This window comes from Coregonus clupeaformis, unplaced genomic scaffold (genome assembly GCF_020615455.1).
Source record: "Coregonus clupeaformis isolate EN_2021a unplaced genomic scaffold, ASM2061545v1 scaf0133, whole genome shotgun sequence".
In the NCBI taxonomy this organism is placed as follows: Eukaryota; Metazoa; Chordata; class Actinopteri; order Salmoniformes; family Salmonidae; genus Coregonus; species Coregonus clupeaformis.
Window position 1 is genome coordinate 654,257 of NW_025533588.1, and position 19,713 is coordinate 673,969.

At 40.8% G+C, this 19,713-nt stretch overlaps 1 protein-coding gene across 2 annotated transcripts in view; it reads right to left on the reverse strand.

The window, feature by feature from the left end:
- chn1 (chimerin 1) overlaps window positions 1-19,713 on the reverse strand; it is a 52,810-nt gene that overhangs the window by 19,235 nt on the left and 13,862 nt on the right. For both annotated transcript variants that reach the window (XM_041869771.1, XM_041869770.2), the window contains one exon: window positions 17,862-18,150. In XM_041869771.1, the coding sequence (XP_041725705.1) occupies window positions 17,862-18,150 (289 nt within the window). The remainder of the gene's footprint in view (window positions 1-17,861; window positions 18,151-19,713) is intronic.

Sequence of the window (19,713 nt, forward strand, 5' to 3'; positions counted from 1 at the left end):
TTTCTATTAGAGTGACCCACACATTAGTTAAAGAACACCATGCTTTCCCTGAATATCATTTCAATCAAAATAAAACAAACTGTTTGTGTTCTCCACGTATGTAAGAATATTAGGTTTCTCTTGAACATAGCCTACACAAATATTGGAAAATAACAGCCAATGACTGTGGATTTCCATTTGTCAGATCCTCCTTCCCTGCTGTTTGTTATTCCCTGCTGTTTGTTATTCAAACACAAATAAGCCATTGTGTAAATCATGACCAGTTCCAAAACACCACAGTGGTCTGGTGCCATTTCATGAATCAATATTGCTATTCGTTTTGTATGTTAGAAGTACGGTAGTATGTCAACCTAGTCCATTAGCAGGTAAACTAACATACAGTGAGGGAAAAAAGTATTTGATCCCCTGCTGATTTTGTACGTTTGCCCACTGACAAAGAAATTATCAGTCTATCATTTTAATGGTAGGTTTATTTGAACAGTGAGAGACAGAATAACAACAAAATAATCCAGGAAACGCATGTCAAAAATTTTATAAATTGATTTGCATTTTAATGAGGGAAATAAGTATTTGACCCCCTCTCAATCAGAAAGATTTCTGGCTCCCAGGTGTCTTTTATACAGGTAACGAGCTGAGATTAGGAGCACACTCTTAAAGGGAGTGCTCCTAATCTCAGTTTGTTACCTGTATAAAAGACACCTGTCCACAGCAGCAATCAATCAATCAATCAATCAGATTCCAAACTCTCCACCATGGCCAAGACCAAAGAGCTCTCCGAGGATGTCAAGGACAAGATTGTAGACCTATACAAGGCTGGAATGGGCTACAAGACCATTGCCAAGCAGCTTGGTGAGAAGGTGACAACAGTTGGTGTGATTATTCGCAAATGGAAGAAACACAAAAGAACTGTCAATCTCCCTCGGCCTGGGGCTCCATGCAAGATCTCACCTCGTGGAGTTCCAATGATCATGAGAACGGTGAGGAATCAGCCCAGAACTACACGGGAGGATCTTGTTAATGATCTCAAGGCAGCTGGGACCATAGTCACCAAGAAAACAATTGGTAACACACTACGCCGCGAAGGACTGAAATCCTGCAGCGCCCGCAAGGTCCCCCTGCTCAAGAAAGCACATATACAGGCCCGTCTGAAGTTTGCCAATGAACATCTGAATGATTCAGAGGAGAACTGGGTGAAAGTGTTGTGGTCAGATGAGACCAAAATCGAGCTATTTGGCATCAACTCAACTCGCCGTGTTTGGAGGAGGAGGAATGCTGCCTATGACCCCAAGAACACCATCCCCACCGTCAAACATGGAGGTGGAAACATTATGCTTTGGGGGTGTTTTTCTGCTAAGGGGACAGGACAACTTCACCACATCAAAGGGACAATGGAGGGGCCATGTACCGTCAAATCTTGGTTGAGAACCTCCTTCCCTCAGCCAGGGCATTGAAAATGGATCGTGGATGGGTATTCCAGCATGACAATGAGCCAAAACACACGGCCAAGGCAACAAAGGAGTGGCTCAAGAAGAAGCACATTAAGGTCCTGGAGTGGCCTAGCCAGTCTCCAGACCTTAATCCCATAGAAAATCTGTGGAGGGAGCTGAATGTTCGAGTTGCCAAACGTCAGGCTCGAAACCTTAATGACTTGGAGAAGATCTGCAAAGAGGAGTGGGACAAAATCCCTCCTGAGATGTGTGCAAACCTGGTGGCCAACTACAAGAAACATCTGACCTCTGTGATTGCCAACAAGGGTTTTGCCACCAAGTACTAAGTCATGTTTTGCAGAGGGGTCAAATACTTATTTCCCTCATTAAAATGCAAATCAATTCATAACATTTTTGACATGTGTTTTTCTGGATTTTTGTTGTTGTTATTCTGTCTCTCACTGTTCAAATAAACCTACCATTAAAATTATAGACTGATCATGTCTTTGTCAGTGGGCAAATGTACAAAATCAGCAGGGGATCAAATACTTTTTTCCCCTCACTGCATAAACATACACACACACACATTTCACCCAGTGAGTGAGGGGTGACAGTACCTCATTGTCAGTGACAGTGGGCCGGCAGGTAGCCTGGCAGTTAGGAGCATTGGCCCAGTAAGCGAAAAGGTTGCTGGATCAAATCCGCGACGACAAGGTAAAATATGTTGTTCTGCCCTTGAGCAAGGCAATTAACCCTAATTGCTCCAGGGTCGCCGTGAGGTGTGAAATGGAAAAACATTTTCATTTCACACCTGTACAGGTTACCCATTTGTACATAAGTGAAACAGGACTATATAAGCACCCAATACTTATTATTACACAGTTGATCTTGGGCTATAATGCAAAGCAGTGTGGTTTAATTAAAATGCACCAATGAGTGAGCAGCCATCCATTCAAAATGCCACTCAAATCAGAGAGTGTTGCTCTACTGAACATCCACTCCAGTCCAATGTGGCAGAACAGCATTCATCTCAATGGGAATATAAGGTCATCATGAGTAAGTTGAGTGCTAGACTGGATTGTTGCATCCAGTACAACGTGGGAAACTCGCAGTTCCCACAGAAGCATTTAGAAGGTGGGTTGCTATGAATACACAATGATCCAATATATAAGTAAAAAATAAACAAAACAAAACTGTTTCTATGTTCGAGCTAGGGGACAGCACTTTTCTCTTCTGCTGCGGAGGAATACAAGACACATTACTTGTTATATACAGTGCATTCATTAAGTATTCAGACCCCTTGACTTTACCACATTTTGTTACATTACAGACTTATTCTGAAATGTATGAAATTGTTTTTCCTCATCAATCAACACACAATACCCCATAATGACAAAGCAAAAACAGGTTTAGACATTTTAGCAAATGTATAAAAAAATGAAATATCACATTTACATAAGTATTCAGACCCTTTACTCAGTACTTTGTTGAAGGACCTTTGGCAGCGATTACAGCCTACAAGCTTGGCACACCTGTATTTGGGGAGTTTCTCCCATTCTTCTCTGCAGATCCTCTCAAGCTCTGTCAGGTTGGATGGGGAGCGTCGCTGCACAGCTCTTTTCAGGTCTCTCCAGAGATGTTCGATCGGGTTCAAGTTCAGGCTCTGGCTGGGCCACTTAAGGACATTCAGAGACTTGTCCCGAAGGCACTCCCGCATTGTCTTGGCTGTGTGCTTAGGGTCATTGTCCTGTTGGAAGGTGAACCTTCACCCCAGTCTGAGGTCCTGAGCGCTCTGGAGCAGGTTTTCATTAAGGATCTCTCTGTACTTTGCTCCATTCATCTTTGCCTCGATCCTGACTAGTCTCCCAGTCCCTGCCGCTGAAAAACATCCCAACAGCATGATGCTGCCACCACCATGCTTCACTGTAGGGATGGTGCCAGGTTTCCTCCAGACGTGATGCTTGGCATTCAGGCCAAAGACTTCAATCTAGGTTTCATCAGACCAGAGAATCTTGTTTCTCATGGTCAGAGTCCTTTAGGTGCCTTTTGGCAAACTCCAAGCAGGCTGTCATGTGACTTTTACTGAGGAGTGGCTTCCGTCTGGCCACTCTCCTATAAAGGCTTGATTGGTGGAGTGCTGCAGAGATGGTTGTCCTTCTGGAAGGTTCTCCCATTTCCACAGAGGAACTCTGGAGCTCTGTCAGTGACCATTGGGTTCTTGGTCACCTCCCCTCGATTGCTCAGTTTGGCCGGGTGGCTAGCTCTATTTCATTTTTTATTTTTAGTCATTTAGCAGACGCTCTTATCAGAGCGACTTACAGTTAGTGAGTGCATAAAAAAAATTCATACTGGCCCCCCGTGGGAAACGAACCCACAACCCTGGCGTTGCAAGCGCCATGCTCTACCAACTGAGCTACACGGGGCCTGGGAAGTCTTTGTGGATCCAAACTTCTTCCACTTAAGAATAATGGAAGCCACTGTGTTCTTGGGGACCTTCAATGCAGCAGAAATGTTTTGGTACCCTTCTCCAGATCTGTGCCTCGACACAATCCTTTCTCGGAGCTCTACGGACAATTCCTTCGACCTCATGGCTTGATTTTTGCTCTGACATGCACGGTCAACTGTGGGACCTTATATAGACAGGTGTGTGCCTTTCCAAATCATGTCCAATCAATTTAATTTACCACAGATCAAGTTCTATAAACATCTCTAGGATGATGAATGGAAACAGGATGCACCGGAGCTCAATTTCGAGTCTCATAGCAAAATGTTTTTGCTAAAATGTCTAAAAACCTGCTTTCGCTTTGTCATTACGGTGTATTGCGTGTAGATTGATGAGAAAAAAACATTAATTTAATCCATTTTAGAATAAGGCTGTAATGTGGAAAAAGTCAAGGGGTCTGAACACTTTCCAAATGCACTGTAAACTGGAATGACGCATGATTGTGGATAGATCTAAGCAGCAGGAAGTAGGGTACAGGTCATGATTGGGGAAGCTGGTCTCTGCCTGCAGGTCAAGACTGTTAAGAATCTGTACAGTACAGGGATAGATAACAGCAACTATCTCACTTAAACATCTGTGCCTGAGGTTCACAGAGGCTCTGAGAACTGGAAAGATGTCTCCCTCTCCCGCTCACCTCTTATCCTTACTCCTAAATTTGCCCGATTCCATCTCTTCCCCCTCACACTCTCTGCAACTCCCTCTCCCCACCACCATCTTTCTCTTCTTCTCTGTGTGTGTAGCACTCTCCTGATGGTGAGGTCTAAAAGTATTTGGACAGTGACATTTTTAGTTATTTTGGCTCTGTACTCCAGCACTTTGGATTTTAAATGATACAAGGACTATGAGATTAAGGTGAAGACTTTAATTTGAGGGAATTTTCATCCATATCGGGTGAACAGTTTAGAAATTACAGCACTTTTGGTACATAGTCCATTTTAGGGAACCAAAAGTATTTGGACAAATTCACTTTTATGAGTTGTCAAAAGTTTAGCATTTGGTCCCATAATTCCTAGCATGCAATGACCACATCAAGCTTGTGACTATACAAACTTGTTGGATGCATTTTATAGTTTGTTTTGGTTGTGAAATAGAAATGAATGGTAAATAATGTATTGTGTCATTTTGGAATCACTTACTGTAAATAAGAATAGAATAGGTTTCTGAACACTTCTGCATTAATGTGGATGCTACCATGATTACGGATAATTCTTAATGAATCGTGAATAATGACGAGTGAGAAAGTTACAGAGGCACAAAGATCATACCCCCAAGACATGCTAACCTCTCACCATTACCAATAACAGGGGAGGTCAGAATTTCTTGGCGGTATGATATTTATGCCTCCAACTTGCTCACTCATCATTATTCACGATTCATTCAGGATTATCTGTAATCATAGTAGCATCTACATTAATGTAGAAGTGTTCAGAAACATTATATTCTTATTTACAATATAAAAGTGACTCCAAAATAACAATACATTATTTACCATTATTTTCTATTGGGCACAAAATCTGAAACAACCAAATCAAAAACAGCAAATGCATCCAACAAGATTCTAGAGTCCCAAGCTTGATAGTCATTGCGTGCTAGGAATATGGGACCAAATACTAAACTTTTGAATACACAAGTTAATTTGTCCAAATACTTTTGATTCCCTAAAATGGGGGGGATCATGTACAAAAAGTGGATGAAAATATGAGATGGATGAAAATACCATAAAATTCAAGTTGACAGTCTGCACTTTAACCTCAGTCATTGTATCTTTTAAAAAATCCAAAGTGCTGGAGTACAGGGCCAAACCCCCCACCCCACCCCCCCCCCAAAAATAAATCCCTGTCTAAATACTTTTGGACCTCACTCTACAGAAAGCATTAATAGCCCAAGCCTTCCAGGTTACGGATTCTATAAAACAATCATGATTAGATTCTCTTCCCTGAAGGGAAAAGGCAGAAAGGAAATTGAGTGATCTTGATAGTATCCTCTGAATACATAGCCTGTTAAAGCTACCATGGGACAGACAGAAAAAGACTGCCAAGACCGATCGTGTCTCAGAAAAGAGGCCACTAGTACACATCATAGCAACTAAAGGAGTGAGTTTAGTGTTGTATTTTTCTCAATAAAATCACCTTTAATTCAAGAGGCACTAGAGTACTTCATTTCAACATCACATCCCATCAGTCAACACAAATTAGGATATGTGTTTCAATACTTTCCAAACCTGCTCTGATCAAATAGAAAACTACTCCTAGGACTAAAATGTCAAAATGTGATGGATGTGCTTGGAGTGAGTGAGAGCTCAGAAAGAGCACAACAGGGTGCCTCCCCCAGACGGTGGTCCTTAACTTTAATGGCCCTCATTAGCCAGGTCAACAGCACAGCAAGGCTCAAAACAGACCTGTCATACAGTAGCTCTCATAAATGAGATTGCTATATCAGTCTGTAGTGAGGTTAGCCGTGTTGATTATGTCCACGTTCTTCAAAAAGAAAGAACTGTGGGAGAAGGGAGAAAAAGGTTGGGGGATGTCAGAGAGTGATGGACAATTAGATAACTTCTTCAGTGGTAAATAAATTAAATATAGCATAAATCCATTTGAGGCTGAATCATGGAGATGAGGCATCTTAATGCAGACCACGACAGTCCAACAGTAAGCACTAGGGCAGCCTTCCCTCCAAAACCACAGCATGCTGCATTTAAACCAAAAAGGAGACTTACGCCATGATGATTTTAGATGTTGCTAGTCATTTGTTTGAAAACCACTCTGCTCGTGATCCAGTTGAAATTCATCACCAAAGCGTGAGGGGAAAGCTGTGTTAGTTTATCCTCAATATATACTCAGATTATAGCTATAGGAGTCCAGAACTGCGGTGACACAACAAAGCACCTCGCTCCTTAAAGTGACAGCATTTTCGCTTAGTCTGCAAACCCCATCACCCCCACATAAGTGGTAAAGAATAAATGGCCAGGGGCTCCTCCACCCCGTCCACCCCGTCTTGACAGTGATACAGGAGGTGCTCTCAAAGCACATACTGTCATTAGTCATAATCACAAAGGAGGACACCTTGCATGATGCTCGTACACACACTTTGCACACCACCAACAACAACCAATAACATGAACCCCTAAGTCCCATGTCCACAAATGGTTAAGGTGAGGTACAATGGAACCACAAATCCAAATTTAAATGATTAAAATGTGGGATGAATTTCCTCATCATTGAAATTGATGATTGTGTTTGAAACTGGTATGAATTCTCAAAATAAATAGCAAATGAGAGTTAGTCAAGTTACCCTTCCTCACCATTGAATAAACGTGAAAACAAATACATTATACAAAGACAGTCTCCTGACCACACTTAGAGAACAAGCCGTTCTCCTCCTGCGCCGACTGCAGCTGCCCCCGCTGTTCCATTACAGTTGTATCTGTGCCGGCTCCAAATGGGCTGGGTGCCTTCCTTCCTACTGCAGGAGAATTCTAAATGAGATGGAATGGCTTATCCTGGGAGTCAGAAGTGATGGAGTTAATGCAAGGCTCTCAGAGCCAGCAAAATGCCCTTGCGTTGAGAGAAACTTGGATGGGCCACTGCGCACCATCAGCACCCTGGCTCATTAGCATTACAGCACCATGGTGGCTATGTAACTCCCCTTCATAGCAGCTATACTCCTCCTTGAAGGACCAACACAGTGGACAGTCCCAGGCTCCATCGAAACCGCAGCAGCTGTCATGAGTAGGGCTGTGGCGGTCATTACATTTTGTCAGACAGTTTGTCAAGCAAAAAACTTCCGGTCTCAAGGTAATTGACCATTAATTAACATAAACACATTTAGCATCTCCGGGCCATACAAGCCGCTGATGCGCGCCTTTGGAACAACTACATTTAAAAAAACTATAATAAATCAATTGTACATACACCATCACAATAAATCCATTATTTATTTTAGGCAAGTCTAAAGAAACATGATTTGAAGAAAATGTATTTCAGAAGAACAGAATATGACTTGGCCTACTGTATGTTCTGGCTATGCGCCATGCCATAGGCTTGTTCATTTAGCAGACAAGATATGCTTATAAGTCCTGTGCCATTATTTTATATTATATGATTTTATAGTAAGAAGAATATAATTGAATTTAGCTGAATAAAATAGAGAGGATATTTCCCCCATTCTGGAGCGAGAGTGCGCATATGAAGTGGCTGTTGAGCATAAAAGTGATCATTTGAAACGGGTCCTATAAACTAGATTAGTTATTTGGCAACTTTAGTTGTGAATGATAAAAACTTTAGAATGCCTTAGAAATCAAAAGTATGTGGACACCTGTTCGTCGAACATCTCATTCCAAAATCAACGGCATTAATATGGAGTTGGTCCACCCTTTGTTGCTATAACAGCCTCCACTCTTCTGGGAAGGCTTTCCACTAGATGATGGACCATTGCTGCGGGGACTTGCTTCCATTCAGCCACAAGAGCATTGGTGAGGTTGGGCAATGACGTTGGGTGATTAGGCCTGGCTCGCAGTCAGCCTTCCAATGAATCCCAAAGGTGTTCGATGGGGTTGAGGTCAGGGCTCTGTGCAGGCCAGTCAAGTTCTTTCACACCGATCTTGACCATCCATTTCTGTATGGACCTCGCTTTGTGCACCGGGGCATTGTCATGCTGAAACAGGAAAGGGCCTTCACCAAACTGTCACCAAGTTGCAAGCACAGAATTGTCTCAAATGTAATTTTATACTGTAACTTTAAGATTTCCCTTAACTGGAACTAAGAGGCCTAGCCCGAACCATGAAAAAAACATTCTACTGCCAATGTTTGTCTATGGAGATTGCATGGCGGTGTGCTCGATTTTATACACCTGTCAGCAACGGGTGTAGCTGAAAGAGCCGAATCCACTAATTTGAAGGGGTGTCCACATACTTTTGTATATAGAGTGTATGTACACCGGGGGAATTTACACAAGATAAACTAAGAATTACAGTTGAAGTCGGAGGTTTACATACACCTTAGCCAAATACATTTATACTCAGTTTTTCACAATTCCTGACATTTAATCCTAGTAAAAATTCCCTGTTTTAGGTCAGTTAGGATCACCACTTTATTTTAAGAATGTGAAATGTCAGAATAATAGTAGAGAGAATTATTTATTTCAGCTTTTATTTCTTTCATCACATTCCCAGTAGGTCAGAAGTTTGCATACACTCAATTAGTATTTGGTAGCATTGCCTTTAAATTGTTTAACTTGGGTCAAACGTTTCAGGTAGCCTTTCAGCCACATAATTTTCTTTCCTCATGATGCCATCTATTTTGTGAAGTGCACCAGTCCCTCCTGCAGCAAAGCACCCCCACAGCATGATGCTGCCACCCCCGTGCTTCACGGTTGGGATGTTTTTCGGCTTGCAAATTCCCCCTTTTTCCTCCAAACATAACGATGGTCATTATGGCCAAACAGTTCTATTTTTTTTTTTTCTTTGTCCCCATGTGCAGTTGCAAACCATAGTCTGGCTTTTATATGGTGGTTTTGGAGCAGTGGCTTCTTCCTTGCTGAGCGGCCTTTCAGGTTATGTCGATATAGGACTCGTTTTACTGTGGATATAGATACTTTTGTACATGTTTCCTCCACCATCTTCACAAGGTCCTTTGCTGTTGTTCTGGGATTGATTTGCACTTTTCGCACCAAAGTACGTTCATCTCTAGGAGACAGAATGAGTCTCCTTCCTGAGCGGTATGACGGCTGCGTGGTCCAACGGTGATTATACTTGCATACTATTGTTTGTACAGATGAATGTGGTACCTTCAGGCAATTGGAAATTGCTCCCAAGGATGAACCAGACTTGTGGAGGTCTACAATTTTTTTTCTGAGGTCTTTGCTGATTTCTTTTGATTTTCCCATGATGTCAAGCAAAGAGGCACTGAGTTTGAAGGTAGGCCTTGAAATACATCCACAGGTACACCTCCAATTGACTCAAATTATGTCAATTAGCCTATCAGAAGCTTCTAAAGCCATGACATCATTTTCTGGAATTTTCCAAGCTGTTTAAAGGCACAGTCAACTTAGTGTATGTAAACTTCTGACCCATTGGAATTGTGATAGTTTTTTTTTTGTTGTTATTTAGCAGACGCTCTTATCCAGAGTGACTTACAGGAGCAATTAGGGTTAAGTGCCTTGCTCAAGGGCACACCGACAGATTTTTCACCTAGTTGGCTCAGGGATTAGAACCAGCGACCTTTCGGTTACTGGCACAACGCTCTTAACCACTAAGCTATCTGCCGCCCACAGTGAATTATAAGTGAAATAAATCTGTCTGTAAACAATTGTTGGAAAAATTACTTGTGTCATGCACAAAGTAGATGTCCTAACCGACCTGCCAAAACTATAGTTTGTTAACAAGAAATGTGTGGAGTGGTTGAAAAACTAGTTTTAATGACCTAAGTGTATGTAAACTTCCGACTTCAACTGTATATGTACAGCAGTAGATATAGAGTAAGCTACGTCAAGAATCCAGTAAATAAATAAATGCGTTGTGTATAAACAGTGTAACTAAAATACAACTAACATTAGTATAAATATATATTTACACACAAACATTACAGTATGTATGTATACTACCAGTCAAAAGTTTGGACACACCTAATTCAAGGGTTTTTCTTTATTTTTACTATTTTCTACATTGTAGAATAATAGTGAAGACATCAAAACAGTGAAATAACACATATGGAATCATGTAGTAACCAAAAAAGGTGTTAAACAAATCAAAATATATTTTATATTTGAGATTCTTCAAATAGCCACCCGGTGCCTTGATGACAGCCTTGCAAACTCTTGGCATTCTCTCAACCAGCTTCACCTGGAATGCTTTTCCAACAGTCTTGAAGGAGTTCCCACCTATGCTGAGCACTTGTTGGCTGCTTTTCCTTCACTCTGCGGTCCGATCATCTCAAACCATCTCAACTGGGTTGAGGTCGGGTGATTGTGGAGGCCAGGTCATCTGATGCAGCACTCCATTACATTTTACATTTTAGTAATTTAGCAGACTTACAGTTAGTGAGTGCATACATTTTTCATACTGGCCTCCCGTGGGAATTGAACCCACAACCCTGGCGTTGCAAGCGCCATGCTCTACCAACTGAGCTACAGAAGTCCATCACTCTCCTTCTTGGTAAAATAGCCCTTACACAGCCTGGAGGGCTCAATGTCCGGTTGAAAAACAAATGATAGTCCCACTAAGCCCAAACAAGATGGGATGACGTATCGCTGCAGAATGCTGTGGTAGCCATGCTGGTTAAGTGTGCCTTGAATTCTAAATAAATCACAGACAGTGTCACCAGCAAAGCACCCCCACACCATCACATCTCCTCCTCCATGTTCATCCGTTCACCCACATCGCGTCTCACGAAGACATGGCGGTTGGAACCAAAAATCTCAAATTTGGACTCCAGACCAAAGGACAAACTTCCAACGGTCTAATGTCCATTGCTCGTGTTTCTTGGCCCAAGCAGGTCTCTTCTTCTTATTGGTGTCCTTTAGTAGTGGTTTCTTTGCAGCAATTCGACCATGAAGGCCTGATTCACACAGTCCCCTCTGAACAGTTGATGTTGAGATGTGTCTGTGACTTGAACTCTGTGAAGCATTTATTTGGGCTGCAATTTCTGAGGCTGGTAACTCTAATATCCTCTGCAACTTATCCTCTGCAGCAGAGGTAACTCTGGGTCTTCCATTCCTGTGGTGGTCCGCCAGTTTCATCATAGCGCTTGATGCTTGTTGCGACTGCACTTGAAGAAACTTTCAAAGTTCTTGAAATCTTCCATATTGACTGACCTTCATGTCTTAAAGTAATGATGGACTATCGTTTTCTTGCCATAATATGGACTTGGTCTTTTACCAAATAGGGCCATCTTCTGTAAACCACTCCTACCTTGTCACAACACAACTGATTGGCTCAAATGCATTAAGGAAATAAATTCCACAAATTAACTTTTATTAAGGCACACGTGTTAATTGAAATGCATTCCAGGTGACTACCTCATGAAGCTGGTTGAGAGAATGCCAAGAGTGTGCAAAGCTGTCATCAAGGCAAAGGGTGACTATTTTGATTTGTTTAACACTTTTGTGGTTACTACATGATTCCATATGTGTTATGTTATAGTTTTGATGTCTTCACTATTATTCTACAATGTAAAAACGAGGTGGTGTGTCTAAACTTTTGACTGGTAGTGTATATAATTCTACTGGTTGCAAGAATTTTGTATAATAAAAGTTTTGAATCCGGCGTCGTTTTATGTATCAGTTCATAAACCATGTGCCATGGAATCGGTATATTGAAAATCTCTTCAACTATTTTGCAATCTATATGGCACAGCTGTACATTTGTTGGTCCTTAAACGAAACTGGTATACCTTTTTTATTCATCACAATTTCCTTTAACCAATTTTAGTCTTTAACGCAGGGCCGACAGACAAGTTCCTTACTTTTTCCCCCTTCCACTTGCCTCTTCCATTTTTGTGGTAATGCTGCTATTAGTTGGTTGTAACTTTGGGTAGAGTAGACATTTCCATATATTTTTAGTAGCTGCATGTGTGACATAAATCCACCAGTCCTATTTATGATACCATTTACAAAAATACCATTTAAAAACATTATCAAAAAGTATAGTTTTTTTAATTAATTAGTATATTTTAGTTTAAACCACAATATTTGTTGTATTATTTGTTCTGTCTTTTCTGGTGAATTAAACTGAAATTGCAACCAACTTTCTATGGCTTGTTTTAAAAATAGCGATATTTTGGAGAAGATCTGAATAAACGGAAAAAAGCCATTCTTGAACATGGGGTGAGACATTCTTATTTGATAGAGAACCAGTTCAGATTTAAGTATAACTTTTGTATGACTGACGCCTTTAGTGAGAGGTCTAATGGTTTAATATTTAATAATTTCTGCCCTCCGAATGCATATTGTCTGGCTTGCCATACCAAATAAAATGGAATATTTTTTTGCAGATATATTTTATAAAACAGGTCGCTAGGTGTAGGCAAGACCATAAGCAAATAGGTAAACTGGGATATGACTAGAGTGTTAGTCAGGGTGATCTTTCCACAAATAGACTGCTATTTTCCTTCCCATGGTAGCAAGATCCTATCAAAAAAAAAAATTCTATTTTTTTCTAAAGTATAAAAATGCGCTGCAATTTTTCAAGAAAATAAACTGCTGTTCCAATTGCGTCCACTGGATGGCGCAATAGCAATTGTGTTAAGCAAGCAAACTGTTTATACCGGGGCAGAGCAAGTAGGTCAAGCACGTGCAGCCAATGAGCTACTTTGTTTTGCCCGCGATATTTATTACGGCTTCTACTTTTAACATTATGTGCTTTGGCACCCTCATTGGTGCCAAAAAAGAGAAAAGTGGACGCAGAGTGCAGAGTGTTCCAAGAAAAATGGTCATCCTATTTATTCACGGAATTGAATGGGAAAGCTGTATGTTTGGTGTGTTCAGAGCATGTTGCAGTGCTGAAAGAATATAACCTTCGTCGCCACTATGTGAGTCTTCATGCCGACAAATATGACAACTTTCAAGGACAGCGGAGATGAGAGAAGGTGAATGAACTGTTGGCGGGTCTGAAGAAACAGCAGTCTGTGTTTACTCACAGCCGAGACATCAGTGACGCTGCATTGAAAGCTAGCTACCTCATTGCTAATGAAATCGTAGTGGCTTCAAAACCATTTAGTGAGGGTGAATTTGTAAAAACATGCATGATGAAGGCAGCGGAGATTGTGTGCCCTGAAAAGCGGCAGGCTTTTGCAAATATCAGCCTGACAAGAAACACAGTTGCAGACAGGATTTCCGATCTTTCAGTGGATTTGGACAGCCAGTTGAAGCAAAAAGTAAAGTCATTTATTGCGTTTTCGGTTGCAATTGATGAAAGCACGGACATTACAGATGTTGCACAACTGGCCATTTTCATCCGCGGAGTTGATGACACATTGACCGTCACCGAGGAGTTCGTGGAGTTGGTGCCGATGACAGATACAACGACAGCAGCTGATATTTTTACCGCACTCGTCGGCACTCTGGACAGGGTCGGAGTGGACTGGTCCCGCGCTGTCAGCCTGGCTACAGATGGTGCGCCATCAATGATCGGGAAAAAAGCAGCCGTTGTGACAAAGTTCAGAGAGAAAGTGCAATCTGCAAATGGAGGACGTGATTTTTTGACTTTTCACTGTATTTTGCACCAGGAGGCTTTGTGTTGCAAGTCATTAAAGATGGATAACGTCATGAAGGTGGTCATCCAAACTGTTAATTTCATCCGATCCAGAAGCCTGAATCACCGTCAGTTTGACAGCCTTCTCAGAGAGAAAGACCACATCTATGGCCTGCCATACCACACTGAGGTAAGATGGTTAAGCCGAGGTGCTGTGCTGAGGCGTTTCTTTGATTTACGAGAAGAAATTGAACAGTTCATGGAAGAAAAGGGCAAACCAGTGTTAGAATTTCATTCCGCAGAATGGATGCAGGACCTTGCATTTATGGTGGATGTTACAGAGCACCTGAATAACTTGAACAAACAGCTGCAAGGGCGCAACAAAGTTGTCACGCAGTATTATGACAGCATACGTTCTTTCAAGTTGAAGCTGTCATTGTGGGAGACGCAACTTGCCGGTGGTGATGCAGCTCACTTCCCCTGTCTGAAAAATGTGTGCGCGACCCAACATGTGGCAGACATGAAGCGGTTCAAAGATAAAATAACGGGACTGTTACGGGAGTTTGAGCAACGCTTTCAGATTTATGTTTATATGTTTTTATGTTGATGTGCTATTGTTTTTAATTGATTTTATTTTATTTGTATATTTAACCTATTCTTGACTCTGTGGTTCTTGCACTTGTTTGGGGAACAGGATTTCATTATTTTTATCTACATTTCTGCCTGAGAAATGACACCCTGATATAGTTCTGTGATCTGTGAAACAGTTCTGTTAATCACTGAGGCATTGTGTGTTTGTGTGTTCTTTTTCTTTAGAATTTTCAAATAAACTTGACGTGTTTTATGATTAATAGTGATGTTGTGCTTGTACTATTTTGGACACACTGTCCTCAGGCTCCAGCTTTATGTTGTATGTTGATCGTATTAAAACAAAGAAAACAATCTGAAGTTGTTGTTTTTAAGTTATATATATACCATGATTTTTCCGGTCCAGCCCACTTGGGAATAGATTTTCCTCCATGTGGCCCCTGAGCTAAAATGAGTTTGACACCCCTGGTTTAAAACTTTCTGAGAAGTAGCCACTATTTACTGTTTTACACCTAGGGTTACTATACATAACTTGAATATTCTCCAAAATTGAAATATTCCAGGCATTTATATATAAACTCCAGTCGTACTTTACCAAATGCCTTTTCAAAGTCAGCTATGAATACCAGGCCTGGTTTCCCAGATTTTTCATAGTTGTTTCCAGTACTTGCCTTATATTATCTCCAATGTATCGTCCATGTAAAAAACCTGTCTGATTAGGATTAATAATATCCGACAATACCTTTTCAATTCTATGTGAATTTTTGCATCACAACACTGAAGTGTAAGAGGCCTCCAATTTTTGAATGGACTGGATCTTCATATTTACGACTTGGATCCTGTTTCAGTAATCATGAAATCAGACCTTGTTGAGTGTCTGATAATCTACCATTTATATAAGAGTGGTTAAAACATGCTAATAACGGTCCTCTGAGTATATCACAAAAGGTTTGGTATACCTCCACTGGTATGCCATCCAGCCCTGGAGTTTTCCCGGACTTAAAGGCTTTAATTGCATCAATAAGTTTTTCCTCTGTAATTTGGCCTTCACAAGTCTTTAATTGTACCATATTAATAGAAAAAAAATCCATACAATTAGCTTCAGTTAGTGGAGATGGAGGAGACTGAAACGAAAACATATGCAAAAAAGTACTTTACTTCCTCTTTCAAAATATTGTTTGGTGAATCATGGGTGACTCCATCCTTTGTAACAAGTTTCAGTAAATTATTTTTGGTAGCATTTCTATGTTCAAGATGTAAAAAATAATTTGGTGCATTTTTCCCCATATTCCATCCAGTTTGCTTAATTTTTTAAATAATGTATTTCAAATTGATCTTTCTTGAATAAGTTACTCCATTTCTTTTTGGGTTTTCCTCTAACTTATTCTGCACCTCTATGGTAAAGTTTTTATTGCTATCATCTGTACTGTTAGTCCTTACATTTCCTTTGTTAATATGGAGTCTTTTGACCTTTTTTGTTTCAGAGATGAGTACTGAATTGCATGGCCTCTAAAGGCACATTTAAAAGTGTCCCATACAATAAGGGGATCTGCTGTACCTACAGTGAGGGAAAAAAGTATTTGATCCCTTGCTGATTTTGTACGTTTGCCCACTGACAAAGACATGATCAGTCTATAATTTTAATGGTAGGTTGAATTGAACAGTGAGAGACAGAATAACAACAAAAAAATCCAGAAAAACGCATGTCAAAAATGTTATAAATTGATTTGCATTTTAATGAGGGAAATAAGTATTTGACCCCTCTGCAAAACATGACTTAGTACTTGGTGGCAAAACCCTTGTTGGCAATCACAGAGTCAGTTGTAAATTCTTCTGTCCTAGTTAAAAACAAGTTATCATCCAATATGCTTTGATTAAATGTCCAATATCCTCGCCTATGTGGAAATTCTGTAAGAGTAATATATGTCAATTATTTGATGGTCCGACCACCAGGTCAGGATATTTAAGCCTCCATATATCCACTAGTTCAAATATATCCATGACATTCGTGAATTACTATGTTGAAGCACCTTTGGCATCGATTACAGCCTCGAGCCTTCTTGGGTATGACACTACAAGCTTGGCACACCTGTATTTGGGGAGTTTCTCCCATTCTTCTCTGCAGATCCTCTCAAGCTCTGCCAGGTTGGATGGGGAGCGTCGCTGCACTGCTATTTTCAGGTCTCTCCAGAGATATTCGATCGGGTTCAAGTCCAGGCTCTGGCTGGGCCACTCAAAGACATTCAGAGACTTGTTCCGAAGCCACTCCTGCGTTGTCTTGGCTGCGTGCTTAGGTTTGTTGTCCTGTTGGAAGGTAAAACGTCGCCCCAGTCTGAGGTCCTGAGCGCTCTGGAGCAGGTTCCTGGGGACCTTCAATGCTGCAGAAATGTTTTGGTACCCTTCCCCAGATCTGTGCCTCGACACAATCCTGTCTCTGGGTTTTTGCTCTGACATGCACTGTCAACTGTGGGACCTTATATAGACAGGTGTGTGCCTTTCCAAATCATGTCCAATCAATTGAATTTACCACAGGTGGACTCCAATCAAGTTGTAGAAATATCAAGGATGATCGATGGAAACAGGGTGAACCTGAGCTCAATTTCGAGTCTCATAGCAAAGGGTCTCAATACTTACGTAAATAAGGTATTTCTAAAAACCAGTTTTTGCTTTGTCATTATGGGGTATCGTGTGTAGATTGAGGATGGTTTAAAAAAAAATCCATTTTAGAATTAGGCTGTAACGTAACAAAATGTGGAAGTCAAGGGGTCTGAATACTTTCCGAATGCACTGTACATACACACACATGCATATAAAAACACATAACCACATGCCAGCAAATCCAGGTTCCATGAATAACAAAACGACAAAGATCAGTTCAATGGTATGAAGTGTGTTAAAAACGGATCTCAGGATGCATCTAACAATTTTTCTGTCTACTTTCTTTTGGTGAGATGAGTGCTACCAACTTACCAGCACAAGATGAGTGCTACCAACTTTCTGCACTTTAGAATAGTTGAGCTGAAATTACTTGACATGGAAAACATTAACTTCTGCCTGGTTTTCACATTGCATTTATTTCAGCACCTGCTCCATTTGTTTCCTTTTCTAGTACAGTAAAAGGCTGACATTTTCAGGACAGTGTGAGAGTGTTCCTTACCCCTTCCTCCTTGTCACCCCGCTCTCCCTGTGGCGCAGGCCCATCGGGAACCTCCTGGCACACGGGCAAGTGTTTCTTCAGCGTGGGCTCCTTGTTGAGTGTTGTGTAGCCAATGTGCTCATAGATTGGGTTGATGGTCATCTTAGCGATGTACTCTGCTGCCTTGGTCTCGATGTAGAGCGTGATCAGCCCATCTGTCACAAGGTCGTGGATGGATTCAAAGCGCTTCTCCCCGACAAAGTGTTTCCCATCATGGTAGAGGCGGAAGTTCCTGGTTTGATTTCCAAAGCTGCGTCCAGGATAGAGGGGGGGAAAGAGGAAAAGGGGAAAAAAAATCAGTGAGAATCAGTTTCTATGGTTAGGAGAGCGTTTTTACACCCTGTCTCAGGCGGGGAGAATAAGGAGACGAGGCCATACAGCTAGGTGAAAAAAGGAAAATCCTAGGATGATTATACACACATCTATCAGAGTAGAGCCGACCCTAAAGGAATAAAATACAATTTGCCTGCCTCTGCTTCCTCGTACCCTACATCAGTAGAAAACCAAATGAAATAATTCCTGCAAAAGCGCTAAGAGGTTTATATATCCAGTAATGACTGCTAGATCAAATAATTTCTTTGCCGCACTTAGTGGTTATAAATAATGGAGACCTTTATTAGAGCTGATCAATACAGCAAGTGAATGCTAAAACTCTTACATCCTCATCTAACAGGAAAGAGGCCTCAGATGTGCAGGCTGCAAGAGCCAACAAATACACTGTGTACGGACACCAAATCTCATCACTGTGCACAACATGAGCCAGAACAATGCAAGGAATTCTTCATCATTGGGTAGATGCCAGAGACCAATATTTCAACCTCATCTATCAATGGGAAATAAAGGGAGATGCTTGGCGAAGAGAAGAAAGTGCTCCAGGGTAAAAATAAAAACACAAACCGGCACAAAGAACTCAGGAGACATTCTAAACCAGGGGTGTCAAACGTACGGCCCGCGGGCCGAATCAGGCCCGCAAACGGGTTTAATCCGGCCCTTTTTTATTCATCACAATTTCCTTTAACCAATTTTAGTCTTTAACGCAGGGCCGACAGACAAGTTCCTTACTTTTTCCCCCTTCCACTTGCCTCTTCCATTTTTGTGGTAATGCTGCTATTAGTTGGTTGTAACTTTGGGTAGAGTAGACATTTCCATATATTTTTATTAGCTGCATGTGTGACATAAATCCACCAGTCCTATTTATGATACCATTTACAAAAATACCATTTAAAAACATTATCAAAAAGTATAGTTTTTTTAATTAATTAGTATATTTTAGTTTAAACCACAATATTTGTTGTATTATTTGTTCTGTCTTTTCTGGTGAATTAAACTGAAATTGCAACCAACTTTCTATGGCTTGTTTTAAAAATAGCGATATTTTGGAGATGATCTGAATAAACGGAAAAAAGCCATTCTTGAACATGGGGTGAGACATTCTTATTTGATAGAGAACCAGTTCGGATTTAAGTATAACTTTTGTATGACTGACGCCTTTAGTGAGAGGTCTAATGGTTTAATATTTAATAATTTCTGCCCTCCGAATGCATATTGTCTGGCTTGCCATACCAAATGAAATGGAATATTTTTTTGCAGATATATTTTATAAAAAACAGGTCGCTAGGTGTAGGCAAGACCATAAGCAAATAGGTAAACTGGGATATGACTAGAGTGTTAGTCAGGGTGATCTTTCCACAAATAGACTGCTATTTTCCTTCCCATGGTAGCAAGATCCTATCAAAAAAAAAAATTCTATTTTTTTCTAAAATGTATAAAAATGCGCTGCAATTTTTCAAGAAAATAAACTGCTGTTCCAATT